Source organism: Gigantopelta aegis, chromosome 2 (assembly GCF_016097555.1).
Source record: "Gigantopelta aegis isolate Gae_Host chromosome 2, Gae_host_genome, whole genome shotgun sequence".
In the NCBI taxonomy this organism is placed as follows: Eukaryota; Metazoa; Mollusca; class Gastropoda; order Neomphalida; family Peltospiridae; genus Gigantopelta; species Gigantopelta aegis.
The window spans coordinates 901291-918783 of NC_054700.1; the positions used below are offsets into that span (position 1 = coordinate 901291).

The window sequence follows — 17493 nt, forward strand, 5'->3', positions numbered from 1 at the left end:
TATATCAAAGACCATGGTATGTGTTGTCCTGTCTGTGAGATGGTACATATAAAAGATCCCTTGCTACTAATGGACAAATGGAAAACTTCTCTCTAAGACATTTATCAAAATTACCAAATGCTTGACATCTAATGACTGATAATTAATAAATCAATGTGCTCTTGTGTAATCGTTAAATAAAACAAACTAACTTTGATAAGAAAACCAGTTGTAAGACACTTATGGTAGTGTTAGCTGAAGAGCAATTTACACCCTGTAGTGTATGTTTCAAGGCAAATAATCTGTGAGACTTTTTCTCTTTAACAAATTAACTTCTGTGTGAGCCAGGTTTAGCAGTGGGCTGGGTTTCGATCTAGCTCGGCCAGTAGAGCCTTTCTTTGAGGTGCTGGGCTAGAGATTGAACCTTCTTAGTAGACCCAGGTTTAGCAGTGGGCTGGGTTTCGATCTAGCTTGGCCAGTAGAGCCTTTCTTTGAGGTGCTGGGTAGAGATTGAACCTTCTTAGTAGACCCAGGTTTAGCAGTGGGCTGGGTTTCGATCTAGCTTGGCCAGTAGAGCCTTTCTTTGAGGTGCTGGGCTAGAGATTGAACCTTCTTAGTAGACCCAGGTTTAGCAGTGGGCTGGGGATCAATCTAGCTTGGCCAGTAGAGCCTTTCTTTGAGGTGCTGGGCTAGAGATTGAACCTTCTTAGTAGACCCAGGTTTAGCAGTGGGCTGGGTTTCGATCTAGCTTGGCCAGTAGAGCCTTTCTTTGAGGTGCTGGGTAGAGATTGAACCTTCTTAGTAGACCCAGGTTTAGCAGTGGGCTGGGTTTCGATCTAGCTTGGCCAGTAGAGCCTTTCTTTGAGGTGCTGGGTAGAGATTGAACCTTCTTAGTAGACCCAGGTTTAGCAGTGGGCTGGGTTTCGATCTAGCTCGGCCAGTAGAGCCTTTCTTTGAGGTGCTGGGCTAGAGATTGAACCTTCTTAGTAGACCCTTGTTTTTGCTGGGATCTAGATGAGTTTGTAGAGTGCTGGTCAGAGGTGCTTGGGTCGGCAGATAGAACCTTACTGAATCCGTCTCTGATTAATAGTGGGCCGGAGCTTTGATCTAGCAGAGTCAGTAGAATGCTTATCTGAGGTGTTTGGTTCGGAGAATCACATTCCCTCTGTGGACCCTCTCTCTGATGTATTTGATGAGTTTGTAGAGCGTTCGTCTGAGGTGCCTGGATTACAGTATCAAACCCCCTCAGTGGAGAATTTCCTTACAAGTTTACTTAGTTAAAAGAACAAACAAACAAACACTGAAATCACAAGTGCACAAAAGCTATCAGATGAGCATACAGCCTCATTGACCAGTATCGTTTTGCTCATTTGATATCTCTGGCTTTTGGTGGGCTTAAGTATCGCTTGATGACAATTTATTGAATGAATGAATGAATGTCATGAACATACCAGCATTAAAATATATCATCTGCTGGGTGTGAAACTAAGGTAAATGTATAAATGAATGACGTTTCCGTATTTCCGTGTTTGTGTTTGCAGGATGAGTTGAGTGAGAGCCAGATTCAGTGCCACACCCTGCAGCAGGATCTTCGCAATCAGAAGGAACTGGCAAGTTGCCACACTCTCGAGTTCAATCACAGAATCTCCGATCTCCAGTCGCAGAAAGACACGAAGGTTTCCCACTTGAAGGAAGCTCTGAATCAGGTCAGTTCTCGGGTAAATGTCGTCAGTCGTCGTGACACAGTCAGTAGGCGTAACCCGCTGGTATACACGGTCTTGAAGTTTACAAATGGTGGGAAAAACATGTTTCTCTTCTTGTTTAAAGTATGAAATTGATGATTTTATTATTGTAATATATCAGGTCCTGTATTATTATCAGATGGTTGGCAGCACCAAAGTTAGTTTTGTTTAACGACACCACAAGAGCACATTGATTTATTAATCATCGTCTGTTGGATGTCAGGATGTGGAAGCTGGTGTTATGTTGATATACCTTTAAGTTAGTTAGCGTTAGACAAATGTTTAAGAACATTACCAACTCCTCAGAAGCTTTGGCTTGTGTCCTATGTATTATAGTAACACAGCTGATGATTTCCACTAGCCCAGACCAAACATTAACAAGCCGGGACCAAGGGCCAGTGGATTTGTAGAATCCAGCCTTAGTGTTTGTCGTGACATTGTTAGATTGTAATGATTATTTATACAAGTGGAGAAGCTGTGGTGTGAATCTTAACGGTAATTACAGGCAGGAGAAATGTGAACATCTCATTTACTGCAGATCCTTTCATTCATTCAAAATACACTAATTACAGTATATTTTTGTTACATTTTTATTATTTTATATTTTTTTAATTCTGAGTGTTATTAACTATTAAAATTGTGAAACAGACATTCCTTTACATGTACTATCATAATGTCTTGTTGTTGTTATCACAGATGGAGCAGAAGTTACAGTCCACACAACAGACACTGGACTCTGTCCATTCGAAGTTCGACCAACTGCAGGTAGAAAACCGGTCGCTGGTGCTGTCAGTGGACCACACAGGCTCTGCTTACACTGAAGAATGCACCGCTCGCAAGCACGCGGAGGAGAAACTGAAGTCGGCCATGTCCGACATCGATGACATCAGGAGGGAAAAGGTATTCTTCTTTTTAAGTCATTCCTGGCTAGGATGTTGGACGTAGCTCAGTGGTACGGTGCTCGTCTGAGGTGTTACAGGTGGCATGATTAAATGCCATTGATGGAATTGTTTTTCTTTGTTTTCTGTTTTTTAACACACACACCCTATTAACCAGGGCCCATATTAACCGGGGCCCATATTAACCGGGGCCCATATTAACCAGGGCCCATATTAACCAGGGCCCATATTTTCAAACCCATCTTAGTGCTACAGAATCGTAAAATCATCATTAGATATGACATCATTATGGCTGCGTGTGCTGTGGTGACCGTGCAGAACTTCTAGAATTTGTATAAAATCCACTAGCCATGGGATCAGTCATTTAAAAAATATACTAGCCACAATTAAAAATCCACTAGCTAAATAATAGTAATAATCAGATATGTCCCCTAAAGAGGGAGATAGATCTTAAAAACACTAAGATTGCGATAGGATGTAGGAGTGGGGACAGGACATTCATATTTACAAAATACACTTAAATGCAGCATTTGACAACTTTTGTTTTAGTAGCCGTCGGGCATGGTAATAGTAGTTATTTACCAGCCCAACATTGAATATCACTAGCCACGGGAGTAGGCTACCATAATCTAGAAGCCCGGGATGCCGTCGTAGCCTACGATGGTTTTATGATTTCGTAGTGCTAAGATCGTTTCGTAAATATGGGCCCAGTATTGCACAACTGGTATGGTCCATGGTTTGTACTGTCCTGTTTATGTGATAGTTCAGCTACAAATCCCTTGCTGTTTTTCTGTAGGAGTAGGCTGTGTTGATGCAGCAGGTTTCTCCTTCCAACAACACCCAGCTGACCAGAAATAATATCTTTCCCACTGAAAGGAAATAAAACCTATTATATTCATACATATGTTAACCTTTTCAACACTGTAGACCAGTCATCCAGACAGAAGTGATAGTAGTGAAGAAAGTAAAGGGTTAAACGGTTAAAACCACTGCATTTTGGGGACACTTTGAAACTCGGGGAAGTGTTATACACATACGGCATCCTCCCCTAGATCTGCACCTTACAGTTGTTGTCTGTGTGTGTTTCAGCTGAAATGTGAGGAGCGGATCCTGGAGTTACAGAAACAGTTGGGCGTGGCCGAGTCCCAGCTGAAAACAGAAACGGAGCACGTCCACACTCTCTCCACACAGCTACAGGAGACCAAGGTTCTGGCTCACAGCCTCAAGACGGCCGTCAAGGCAAAGCAGGAGAAAACAAATATGTTACAGGTGAGATTTACATCACTATGATGAGACTGGATGGGTCACTGTCATGAAACTGGATAGGTCACTGTTGTGAGACTGGATAGGTCACTGTTGTGAGACTGGATAGGTCACTGTTGTGAGACTGGAGAGGTCACTGTTGTGAGACCGGATAGGTCACTGTTGTGAGACTGGATAGGTCACTGTTGTGAGACTGGATAGGTCACTGTTGTGAGACTGGAGAGGTCACTGTTGTGAGACTGGATAGGTCACTGTTGTGAGACCGGATAGGTCAGTCTTGAAACTGGATAGGTCACTCGTGAAATCGGATAGGTCACTGTCATGAAATCGGATAGGTCACTGTCATGAAACTGGATAGGTCACTGTTGTGAGACTGGATAGGTCACTGTTATGAAACTGGATAGGTCAGTTGTGAGACCGGATAGGTCACTATGATGAAACTGGATGGGTCACTGTCATGAAACTGGATAGGTCACTGTTGTGAGACTGGAGAGGTAACTGTTATGAGACTGGAACGGCCATGGTCATGAGGCCGATAAAGTCACTGCCTTGAAGCTAAAAAGGTCAGTGTCGTGATACTAAAGAGGTCACTGTTGTCAGATTGGATAGGTCACTGTTGTGAGATTGTAAAGGTCAGTCACAAAATTGGAAAAGTCACCGTTATGAAACTGAACAGGTCACTGTGATGAGACTGGATGTCGTTAGAACTGCAAACTTGTTGCTCTATATTCATATTAGATAGTGTGTGTTTGGTATTTAGATTTAGTACGAGATATTTGTGTTCTGCTTACAGGCGGAGGTGGTACAACTACAGCAGGCCCTCGACACAGAGAAACAGCTGTTTGAAATAAAGCTACACAAGACCACCCTGGAGCTCAGGCAGAAAATGTAACTTTTTTTCTTACAATTTCACAATGTGTCAGGAGTAATTGTATGCCGGTTTTTTTTAATAAAAGATGCTGGCTAAAGTTAGTTTTTTTACCAAAGTTTAAAGAGGGAAAAACAGATTATTTAATAAATTAATGACATTGTATAATTCGTAGTTGATTTTTAAAAAAATGGTAGGGGCTAATTAAGGTGTCATAATTTAAAATATTATGTTTAGATTTGTCTCAAAAAACTTTCAAAGTAGTTAATATTTCCAGGGTATTTTTGAGAAAACAGAAAATCCTAAAAATTGTTTTGCAATGGAAAAACTTTGGACAGTTTCTGAAGAAAACATTAAGTGTATCAGAATATCGGGGTCAGTGGCTGTAAAGTTCAGATGTATATGTATTGAAAACGTGTGGGTGTTTTCCTGTGTTGTAGCGAGACTGGTGAACAGGACAGAGAGAAGTTAACTCAGCAGGTCCATCTCCTGTCCGTGAGTCTGGAGCAAGCGCGGGAACAGCTGGCCGCCAAGAATAAAGACAATCTCAAGGTGGGTTCACAGAGTTATCTCCCTTCATCTGGTTATATCACATATCACATCCCATCTGGTGTTCCTTGGCTGGTCTATGGAAGCCCATGGTGTGTACTGTCCCGTCCATGGGAAATGTTAATATAAAAGATAACCTTGATGCTAATCACAATGCACCGGTCTTGGTGTAGTGGTTAAGCCTTCTCGACTTAAGACTGGGCTCCCACCCAGAGCAAGTTTAACAACTACACTGACTTCTCTCTCACTAACCACTAAGCCACTGTCCTGGACAGACAGCTCAGTTAGCTGAGGTTTATGCCCAGGACAGCATACTTCAACCTTGATTGGATATAAGCACGAAAATAGGTATAATGAAGCAATTGAAATGTGCAGCCTGTGTGAGTGAGGCCAAGGATCTTCTCTAACTTTCGGTATTCATGCCCCTGTTAGCTCAGGTGGTTGAGGTGCTTGCGTCGTAGGATCAAACCACCTCAGTGGACTCATTCTCTGATTTAAAAACAAAATTCCCATCCCAATCAGCTGTCCATGACTCGTACAGTGAAACCCCTCAAAACTGAACATCCTAGGGGACCAAGACAAATGTCCAGTATTAAGAGGGATCCAGTTTAGAGAGGTTAAGTTCTGTGCTGGTTTTTAAAAAGGGATTCTGTAAAACGTCCGGTTTTGAGGGGTTTCGCTGTATATCAAAGATTATGTTGTCCTGTCTGGGAAAGAATCTATAAAAGATCGCTTGCTGCTACTGGAAAAATGTGGAAGGCTTCCTCTGAAGACTACGAGTCAAAATTACCAAATGTTTCAAATGTAATAGCCTATGAATAATAATGTCCTGGGGGAAAAAAGTCCTGGAAATGTCCTTGAACTTTATGTTTTATCAAGTGTCAGAACCTGATTCCTGTTCTCTGAATCAAGTGTCAGAACCTGATTCCTGTTCTCTGAATCAAGTGTCAGAACCTGATTCCTGTTCTCTGAATCAAGTGTCAGAACCTGATTCCTGTTCTCTGAATCAAGTGTCAGAACCTGATTCCTGTTCTCTGAATCAAGTGTCAGAACCTGATTCCTGTTCTCTGAATCAAGTGTCAGAACCTGATTCCTGTTCTCTGAATCAAGTGTCAGAACCTGATTCCTGTTCTCTGAATCAAGTGTCAGAACCTGATTCCTGTTCTCTGTGTTTCAGCTGAACACGGAGCTGTTGGACCTTCAGGAGAGTCTCCATGACAACAGTAACAAACTGCGCCAGGCCATCGATTCGCTCCGTATCGAGGAAGAGATGCAGTCCACTCTCAGTGCCAGGTACAGTACACACTCAGTGCCAGGTACGGTACATGCTCGGCGCCAGATACGGTACACTCTCGGCGCCAGGTACGGTACACGCTCGGCGCCAGGTACGGTACACGCTCGGCGCCAGGTACGGTACACGCTCGGCGCCAGGTACGGTACACACTACACACTCGGTGCCAGGTACGGTACACAGTACACACTCAGTGCCAGGTACAGTACACACTCGGTGCCAGGTACAGTACACACTCGGTACCAGGTATAGTACTCTGTGCTAGGTACAGTACACACCCGTGCCAGGTACAGTACACACTCGGTGCCAGGTATGGTACTCTGTGCCATGTACAGTACACACCCGTGCCAGGTACAGTACACACTCGGTGCCAGGTATGGTACACACTCAGTGCCAGGTACAGTACACACTCGGTGCCAGGTATGGTACACACTCGGTGCCAGGTACAGTACACACTCGGTGCCAGGTATGGTACACACTCAGTGCCAGGTACAGTACACACTCAGTGCCAGGTATGGTACTCTGTGCCATGTACAGTACACACCCGTGCCAGGTACAGTACACACCCGTGCCAGGTACAGTACACAGTCGGTGCCAGGTATGGTACACACTCAGTGCTAGGTATGGTACACACTCGGTGCCAGGTATGGTACACACTCAGTGCTAGGTACGGTACACACTCGGCACCAGGTATGGTACACACTCAGTGTTTCAGAGTTCAGCATAAATGTACAAGTTTCTCAGGGATAAAAACTAACATTAGCTCTCCACCACCACCCCACCTGTGTCCAGTAGAAACTAAGACTAGCTCTCCCGTCACCTTAAATAAGTAACACTAGGTCCCTCGACCCCCCACCTTAGACAAGTAGAATTAAGACTGGATCCCCCCACACCTTGGATAAGTAGAAAGTTCTGCAGGTGAGTACATGTGAGATGATGCATCAGCATCATCAGTCAAACCTACAATGTCACCGCATCATATTTGAACATCATTTGGCAGTTATAGGATATTAAATGAGCTTCCATTTCATATCATGTTTACGTCCTGAGTGAAATAATTTTCACTTGTCACGAGCATTAGCATGTGACAGTAAAAATTATTTTACGAGGGACATAAACATGATACGAAATGATAGCGAGTTTAATATTATATTTATTACCCATGATTGATATTAATTTATATCGCTTAACTCGCTTGATTGATGTTCCTGTAATGTTGTAGTGCATCAATCGATGATGTCATTGCTATGATGTCGAAGTGTTACGTCCCACTTGGCATTCTAGTGGGACTTATCACCTTGATATGTACCAAGATATTTTTAACCATGTGGATAATAATAAAGAATACAAACACACCTACAGTTAATTTACTAAATTCACAATATCGTCTCAATATATTAGAACATTATCTACTAATACAAAATAAAAACTACAGTTTTATATGTAGCTTAATTACGTATTCATATACATGTATATACATGTGTGAGTTCTCGGGCTGGTCCAGATATGTGTAATATGCGTTTTTATACACAATACAGTCCCTGTAGTTTGTATGTAATGGCTGAAATGATCTTTTGCAATGTTAATAATAAAAAGTTTTAATAAACTCATGTGTTATTGCTATTATAAAGGTGGGTTTTTTGTTACCACCCTTCATATAACATACCAATGTGTCCCTATATTTTTTATGAATGTGTATCACAAACCAGTGATATAGCATCATAATATGTAACACATGAATGTATTTTAACGCAGGTTTGAGGCACAAGAAGAAGAACTGAAAAAACTGAAGACGTTTTTGGCAAAGAAGTGTGAATCTGAATCGGGAGATAAAACAATGTGGTAAGAGAAGCCCGTGTGATTTTCACTCCCAGTCATTTTGGTACAAAAGGAAAATTATACTTTAGGACATAACGTGAAGTTTGAGCCAATACAAGCATTTTGGATGATCTGACACACATTGAATTGCAGACACTCAGATTTTAATTATTCAGATTTGTTCTTACAAATGAGTTGCATTAGAATATTAATTTCCTTTGTCTATGTGAGTGTTTTTTCTTTGAGGTTGGAGATGGACAAAATGGTCCGAGAGTTGAGTCAGCAGATGCATGAGCACCTCGAGTCGCGCAGACTGTCCGAGTCGAGCGCCAAGGACCACGAGTCGAGACTGGCGACGTCGTACCGCAGACAGATCGACAAGCTCACGACAGAGGTTAGCACGGAGAGGGCGCTGCACAGCATCACGCGGAACTCACTGCAGGCAGTCGAGGAAGACACAGCCAGGCTGCGAGCCCAGGTCCTCAACATGAGACAGGCCAGTCCGTCACCCAACAAGTAGGTGTTATATATATACTCAAGTAGGTGTAATATATAATATATACATACAAGTAGGTGTTATATATAATATATACATACAAGTAGGTGTTATATATAATATATATACATACATGTACAAAAACAATGTAGGTGTTATATATATATAGAATAATAAACAAGTGACTAATTATTATCAAATTTGTGCCTCAGTTACAATAATTCTCTCTTGTGACAAGCTTTAACAAGTCACTTTGAATGAAAAGTATTTGAGAGGGAACATAAATTTTATTTTACTGCATCAGCTATATTGTTTAAAAAGCCTACAATACATTTTGACATTCCATTGAAGACTGTCTTGGGGATTTTGAATTTTGTTCAGTTTACTATGATTTAAGAACTGCACTCTTGTTTTTATGTCATCTTCCCCAGATGATGTCAGTTATATATTGACATTTTGTGGTTTTTAGAAAGTCTTTATTTGATTAAACTGACGATGATAACGTTGATGTTTTAGGAGCCAGAAGTGTCGAATTGAAGCGATTAACGAGCTGATAGCGCGGTGGTTTATAGAAAGTCTTCATTTGATTAAACTGACGATGTCAATGTTGATGTTTTAGGAGCTAAAAGTGTCGTATTGAAGCAGTCATTAAGCTAATTGCCCGATGGTTTATAGAAAGTTTTTATTTGATTAAACTGACGATGATAATGTTGATGTTTTAGGAGCCAGAAGTGTCGAATTGAGGCGATCAACGAGCTGATAGCGCGGTCTCAGATCCGAGCCCAACATCTGCTTCCCACCAGTCTCAACAACACGTCGTTCGGCAACACAAACGTGAGCTGCAACACGACCTTCCACGTGGACGACATCCACACGCCGGACGACATGTCACAGGTCAGCGAGTGTTCACTCGGTCCAAACAACCCCGTGTATCTGGCCATGCTGAACATGTCCGGTACATTCCCCAGTGAAGGGTCGTCCACTCCGCGCAAATAGCAAGTCCAACAGCGTCATACTACGATGTATGTGATAGAAGAAGTCCGAGGTCTTCATGTTATATGTGATATTTCAATTTGTTTTATGATTTTATATTTTGTTTATTTTGCTGATTGTTTTTCTTGTATGGGGCCATTCAACAATTATGTGACACTCTAGTGGGGAGAGGGTTCTGTTTTAAACAATATTTATTCTGTCTTTTCATGATGGTGGGTTTGGTCAACTAAAGTCTATATTAGAACCTTTCCCTACAAATTTGAAAAGCAATATATTCAAAGATGACAGCAATAATAACATAGAGACAGATGCTAGTGATAATAATAATAATAATAGATAATTAAATACAAAAGTAAGCAGTTATGATAAAACAGAGAATAGAGGGTATCATGGGATATTGCAAAACATGGAGACGTGAAGAGTTGCATAACATTTTCAAAACTATTTTTATTTGTAAATGAAGGTAGGAAATGTTTTATTTAATGACGCACTCAACACATTTGATTTATGGTTATATGGTGTCGGGACATATGGTTAAGGACCACACATATATTGAGAGAGGAAACCCGCTGTTGCCATTTTATGGGCTACTCTTTTCGATTAGCAGCAAGGGATCTTTTATATGCACCATCCCATAGACAGGATAACACATACCACATCCTTCGATATATACCAGTCGTGGTGCACTGGCTGGAACGAGAAATAGCCCAATGGGCCCACCGATGGGGATCGATATTTGTAAATGAAGTAAAATGTAACCAGTCATTTCCATTTTATCATTTAATATCATTTTCTTCTTGTATTTATTACTAAACAGACAATTGTAAATACACACAAAAAATCCAATAATGTTGATCAAATTACATCATATTTATATGTAAAGTTGGGGGAGGGGAGGGGGGGTTGTCAGGTAAATGTTACGGGGAATGGTCTTAGTGTTTGATGGGGAAGAGGGGAATACATTTTTTTTAGATTTTGCATTACATAACTGTTGAATGATCCTTGCCTATTTTAATGTATATTTTTTCATGTGCTGTGCTGTAATATTTTGTCATATCCCCTGGTAATGTTTACAAATATTTACACCCATGTATTGATGTATTTACTGTAGTGGTTTAATTTACTGAAAGAATGACTCAGTGCTTACTGTAGGATAATTAATTTTCTGAGAGTAATATTTGTGTGTGTATGTATATGTTGGTCAATTGTGTTTTATCAAGTTCCAGAGATAAGTGATACACGTTTGGGAATAAGTCAACATGTATACACTAAACTGTGTTCCATGTGATATTAGTGTGATGCTGTATATTTTATGGGATCATGTTTCCTTTTGTTACATTTGTGAAAACAGTGATTTGTGGCTGCAACGACAACCTTGCCAAAACTTCAAAACCTTTTTTGAAGTAAGTATTGCAAACACATAAATAATTTTCTCAAAGGTAATAATATGGTGTGTGCTGCAAATTTCTCTTAGTAGTCATAATAGCTGTTGATGCATGGTATTGTATAATAGCTGTTGATGCATGGTATTGTACAATAGCTGTTGATGCATGGTATTGTACAATAGCTGTTGATGCATGGTATTGTATTGTGTAGAGTGCGCGGTGCCACCCAATACCTCTGACTTCAGCACTCGAGGTTTCTGTTAGGGTTACCTCACCCGTAGTCCATATCAGTCTAGCCTCTACCCATTGACCAGTCCAACCTGGGTGTCCCTAACAGATGCGAAAGCTCCTGCTGGCATAGCTCTCTGGGTCACTGAGACATACCAGCCCCCTCACCACGTCAAGGAATGGACTATGAAGGAGGATTTCTATTAGTAAAACCCAGAATCCTGTTGTTATAAAACTTAAAATAGAGACTCAATTCTTTAATAATCTCTTGATAAATATAAATTGCATATTTTATATGCGAAGTCATTAAAGATTAGAGTCCAGACTGTGAAGTTTTGTGAGTACGGCCCAGGCCATGAAGTTAATATAAAACTTTCAGAATCTAGATTCAACTCTTAACAGTCCAAAAAAAGTCTTAACGCCATATAAATTATATGTGTGTGATATGAAAGATTTGAGCCTGAACTAACGTTTTTGTAAGTCTAGCTCAGATTTGTCAGATGTTTGGAAACAAAAGGTGGGTTTGACAAGCATGTCTGGAATGTGTGCAGGAAATTGTGCAATGGGGGTTCTGTGCTGTGGTGAGCTACATTTTTAAGGGGGGTGGGGGGACGGGTGTTATGCTACCCCATACATGTATATATGTTGAAAAAACAAAGAACAAAATTTGTTTAGAACGGGGAGGGGGGGGGGGGGGGGGGGAGACAGGTGTTATGCTATCTGAAAAAAACAGAAGAAAATTTGTTGGGGGGGGGGGGGGGGGGGAATTGACCCCAAAACACTCCCCTGACCTGTGCGCACACACCTGCATTTGTTTTATTTATCCGAGTGCTAATCAACCTTCTTTACTACACACATGTTATGGTATATATTAATCTTCTTTACTACACACTATGCACATGTTATAGTATATATCAACCTTCTTTACTACACACATGTTATAGTATATATTAACCTTCTTTACTACACACTATGCACATGTTATAGTATATATCAACCTTCTTTGATATATTATAATCATTGTAACTTATTCATTTCATCTCTTCCTGCATTAAAACACAATGAAGGTATGAACCGAATTTTAAATACAAACTCCCAGTGGTGGATTCAAGTGGGCAACACCTGGCATGCATACATCACCCCTTGTTCAGATGCATAATAGTTTTAACAATTATTGTAATACATCCAAAGCTATATGTATTTGGTCTTGAATTAATCACCACTAAACAGCAATAAACGTTGTGGGTCGAATTTACAAAGACTGTTTTAGACTTACCCGCGTGTAACTACAAACTATTTGGTCATGAATTTATCACTATTAAACAGCAATAAACGTTGTGGGTCTAATTTACAAAGACTGTTTTAGACTTACCCGCGTGTAACTACAAACATTTACTATGTTTAAACATGTGTTTTAGACTTACCTGCGTGTAACTACAAACATTTACTATGTTTAAACACGTGTTTTAGACTTACCTGCGTGTAACTACAAACATTTACTATGTTTAAAAACGTGTTTTAGACTTACCCATGTGTAACTACAAACATTTACTATGTTTAAACATGTGTTTTAGACTTACCTGCGTGTAACTACAAACATTTACTATGTTTAAACATGTGTTTTAGACTTACCCGCGTGTAACTACAAACATTTACTATGTTTAAACATGTGTTTTAGACTTACCCGTGTGTAACTACAAACATTTACTATGTTTAAACACGTGTTTTAGACTTACCCGTGTGTAACTACAAACATTTACTATGTTTAAACACGTGTTTTAGACTTACCCGTGTGTAACTACAAACATTTACTATGTTTAAACACGTGTTTTAGACTTACCCGCGTGTAACTACAAACATTTACTATGTTTAAACATGTGTTTTAGACTTACCTGCGTGTAACTACAAACATTTACTATGTTTAAACACGTGTTTTAGACTTACCCGTGTGTAACTACAAACATTTACTATGTTTAAACATGTGTTTTAGACTTACCTGCGTGTAACTACAAACATTTACTATGTTTAAACACGTGTTTTAGACTTACCCGCGTGTAACTACAAACATTTACTATGTTTAAACATGTGTTTTAGACTTACCCGTGTGTAACTACAAACATTTACTATGTTTAAACACGTGTTTTAGACTTACCTGCGTGTAACTACAAACATTTACTATGTTTAAACATGTGTTTTAGACTTACCCGCGTGTAACTACAAACATTTACTATGTTTAAAAACGTGTTTTAGACTTACCCGTGTGTAACTACAAACATTTACTATGTTTAAACATGTGTTTTAGACTTACCTGCGTGTAACTACAAACATTTACTATGTTTAAACACGTGTTTTAGACTTACCCGCGTGTAACTACAAACATTTACTATGTTTAAACATGTGTTTTAGACTTACCCGTGTGTAACTACAAACATTTACTATGTTTAAACACGTGTTTTAGACTTACCCGCGTGTAACTACAAACATTTACTATGTTTAAACACGTGTTTTAGACTTACCTGCGTGTAACTACAAACATTTACTATGTTTAAACACGTGTTTTAGACTTACCTGCGTGTAACTACAAACATTTACTATGTTTAAACACGTGTTTTAGACTTACCCGTGTGTAACTACAAACATTTACTATGTTTAAACACGTGTTTAAGAAAAACTGGCTTCGTGAATGTGGCCCTTTGTGTTTCTCTGAAGTCGTCAGAAAAGCCTCAAGTTTTCCTTTACTTTGATAGAGACGTCTGGTTGTGTCTCCTTTTGCAGATTTCCATGACCTGCCCATTTTGCAGGTTTCTGGTCAGTTTTACACTGCAGTGCAACTTGATGTTTTCATTAGAGCTCATTCATCGTTTTAGCTCAAACGCACAGAAATGTGGAAGGCAAGATTGTTAATACTGACAAAATGCAAAATGATATTTTTGATGTCATACATTTTTCAGTTTAGTCACTGTGTCTTTCTTACGCACTACTACACAATCATACAAGAATTTCAATTAATATATATATATATATTTTAATATGTATTTTTTAATGTTCATTTTGTGTCTTGGTTCCTTGTTACTCCCTCCACCCCATCCCACCCCTAGTATGTTTTACTGAAAGTTTTAGGCAATGTAAAATATTTTCTTTTATTACAGCTTTTTTACCTTTAAATTCAAATAGTTGTTCAAATGCCCTTTGTCCATTCAGTAATATCCACATAATAAAAATGGCCCATATTTTCGAAGTTATGTTAGCGCTATGAAATCGTAAAACCGACGTAAGCTATGACATCACTACAGAACACGCCAAGATAGCTTTGACAACATGGGCCCTGTTTTCCTTTTGTAGAATTAGGTCATGTTAGTTCTATTAATGTTGATATAAAGTCAAGGCTGCCATCACTGGCTGGCATTTATAAAATAGATTGCATAATATGTTTAACAATTTTGCTGTTACTACTTTTGTGTGACCGCTTACTTCTTTCCGTCAGTACATGTATGATAAATTTACAGTACAGGAACCAACCAAAGTGGCAATATCGGCGGTTTTGTTAAAAAAATATGTTTTAAAAAAATCGCCGATCAGCAATTTGTAATTGAAAAGTCCATCCAGTGTTTTTGTGATTGAATGTACGACCAGTGACAAGATTTGACTATCTTGTGATTTATGGCTTTAAGCTTTCTACAGCAAAGCAAAGTTATTATGCTATTTAGGACATCTGATTTGTTAATGAATAACAATAAAACTGTTTTATTTGTACATAAACAAATGAACTTGCATTTTTCAGTTGTATTATGGTGCATACTTATATACCAACTTCTTTGTTTGATGTTTACATTTTATCGTATTTATACATATTGATCTGTGCATTTAAGAAGTCCGATTGTGTTCTGTGATTTTTACTGCTTCTGTGATTATTGCTTTTATTGTTTTTCATTTGTGATGTAAGTCAACATTCTGGGTCCCGTACCACGAAGCGATTTTCGCACTAACATCACCTGAAGTGCTTAACAACCGTATGCCCTTCTGGTGATTTTATCGCCAAGACAGCGTCGTGAAACGAGGCCCTGTTCTTTTTCTCAAGCCTGTATTTGTTTTGGCTTCGTTTTTCAGAGTTGTTTGTTTATTCAGCAGCATGTGTGATAGTCACTTACATTCCCTCCAGAATACTTTTACCAACATTACTTTAACAACTCTATCAGGTCACCGTACCCACCTGTGAATAGATTGTCTTTTACTGTGTACATCTAGGTATGCTATTTTATTATTTAACAACATAGGGATCGTTCAACAATTACGTAATGCTCTAGTGGGAGGGGTTAAATGTGCAAGGCAGGGGTATGTGTTAGGTGAACATAACGTTTTTCAAACAATGTCTCACTTTATTTATAAGGTAATCTGTTTAGGAAAATGTGATGTAATTGTTGAACGTTCCATTGCTCACTTTATCCAGCAATACATGTATAGATAGTCTTACTGTGTAGTTACATTATTGTATTATGTTACACCAAATAGCTCATGTAGCTGTACATTCCTTCCATAGTTTTACCAGTGGTTTTGTGTTATTAATCCTAGTTCATGTGTCTGGTTATGCAACTGTTATTTGATTGTTATTAACAATAGTATCTCACATTCTCCATTGTAGCTTTACAATAACATTATTTTCCTCTTTAGCTACATACTTGTACATTGTAGCTCACTCCGTCCATGTTTGTATATACAGGTAGCAGCTGAATGTTAGTATTCTATTGTCAAGCAATATAACTAACAGACTCCCAATTTATTATACCAGTGCATAGGCATTGAAAGATGTCAGCTACTGGTTAATGGGGGTGGAGGGTGGAGGCAGTTATATTTTATTTTGATTTTATCTTAGGGAGTCGGTGTATTATTTTCAGTTTGTTGGCAGTGCCCCTGCCCCCTCCCACCACCGCAAATACGCCTATGCAGCGTTATATTATGTTATCTAATAATTGATTAACCATGTTAGCTTTTGGGTTCTGTACATATTTTTACGTGTATTTTGTGTATCAGAAATCACTTACTAATTAATTTGTAATTATTGGCTCCAATGGTTCTTGTAACTACATATTTGTGTTCTCTCCATTATTTATTTCATGATGGTCATTGTAACAGTTTAAAAGTGTCTTAAATTCAGAACAAAACAGAAATACCTGAGCCAAGTTATATCGCATGCACATTTCAAACAAATTTCATCTGCTATAGGACAAAATGATTTGAATTATTATATTTTGCTGTTGTAGTAATTTGTTGTGATGTGAATTTTCTCCAGGTGGTAATAAATGTGGGCTTCCAAAGTGTGCAATATATTACAAGCAATATCTGGGCTTGGGACCCATTCGTTTTCTAGTTTGTCATGAAGAAAATCAAAATTTACTTCTACCTACAAATAAAGTGAAGCAATTGACAGATTTGGTAAAACTGGAGACTGCCAATCTTGAGACTGCCACCTTTGTGGTTAACCTATACGCATGTGTGCAGTAAAATGTTTAAAAACAAAAACAACAATCTTGGAATGTGTGAGGCTGAATGTCTCCGAATGATGAAGTCATATTCCAGTTTGGTTTACAAATACCACTCTGTAACACACTAGCAACATTCATGGACACTCACTTTCAGATAATGCTGCATAAATTCACCATATAGAGTTTTATTATGTTAACTACATATATGCAGGGTTTTTTTCTTTTTTTAATCGTGTACTGGGTAACTTATTTTTGGGGTAAATAATTTTTATACACCATCTATTCCAAACACTTGGAAAAATATAATTTACTAGGCCTACATGTGTATGTTTTCAAAGCTATCTTAGGACTATATTATTTTAAAACTCTAGGCTATGACCTCTCACAGTGACCTATGTCATTGCCTGCAACGTTTTTTCCCATATCATAGTGTTAAGATAGCTTTGAAAATATGAGGCCTGAATAATAACATAAAATAAACCAAAACATTCACAAACAAACA

The 17493-nt window shown here is 38.9% G+C and overlaps 1 protein-coding gene across 1 annotated transcript in view; it reads left to right on the plus strand.

The window, feature by feature from the left end:
• Positions 1 to 10434, plus strand: part of LOC121379531 (putative leucine-rich repeat-containing protein DDB_G0290503) — a 70385-nt gene extending 59951 nt beyond the window's left edge. Inside the window, exons 28-36 of the mRNA XM_041508178.1 lie at positions 1521 to 1685; positions 2418 to 2621; positions 3710 to 3889; positions 4677 to 4771; positions 5192 to 5303; positions 6478 to 6593; positions 8347 to 8433; positions 8656 to 8925; positions 9628 to 10434. Coding sequence (XP_041364112.1) covers positions 1521 to 1685; positions 2418 to 2621; positions 3710 to 3889; positions 4677 to 4771; positions 5192 to 5303; positions 6478 to 6593; positions 8347 to 8433; positions 8656 to 8925; positions 9628 to 9901 — 1503 coding nt within the window. The 3' untranslated portion in view covers positions 9902 to 10434. The remainder of the gene's footprint in view (positions 1 to 1520; positions 1686 to 2417; positions 2622 to 3709; positions 3890 to 4676; positions 4772 to 5191; positions 5304 to 6477; positions 6594 to 8346; positions 8434 to 8655; positions 8926 to 9627) is intronic.
• Positions 10435 to 17493: the final 7059 nt, after the last annotated feature.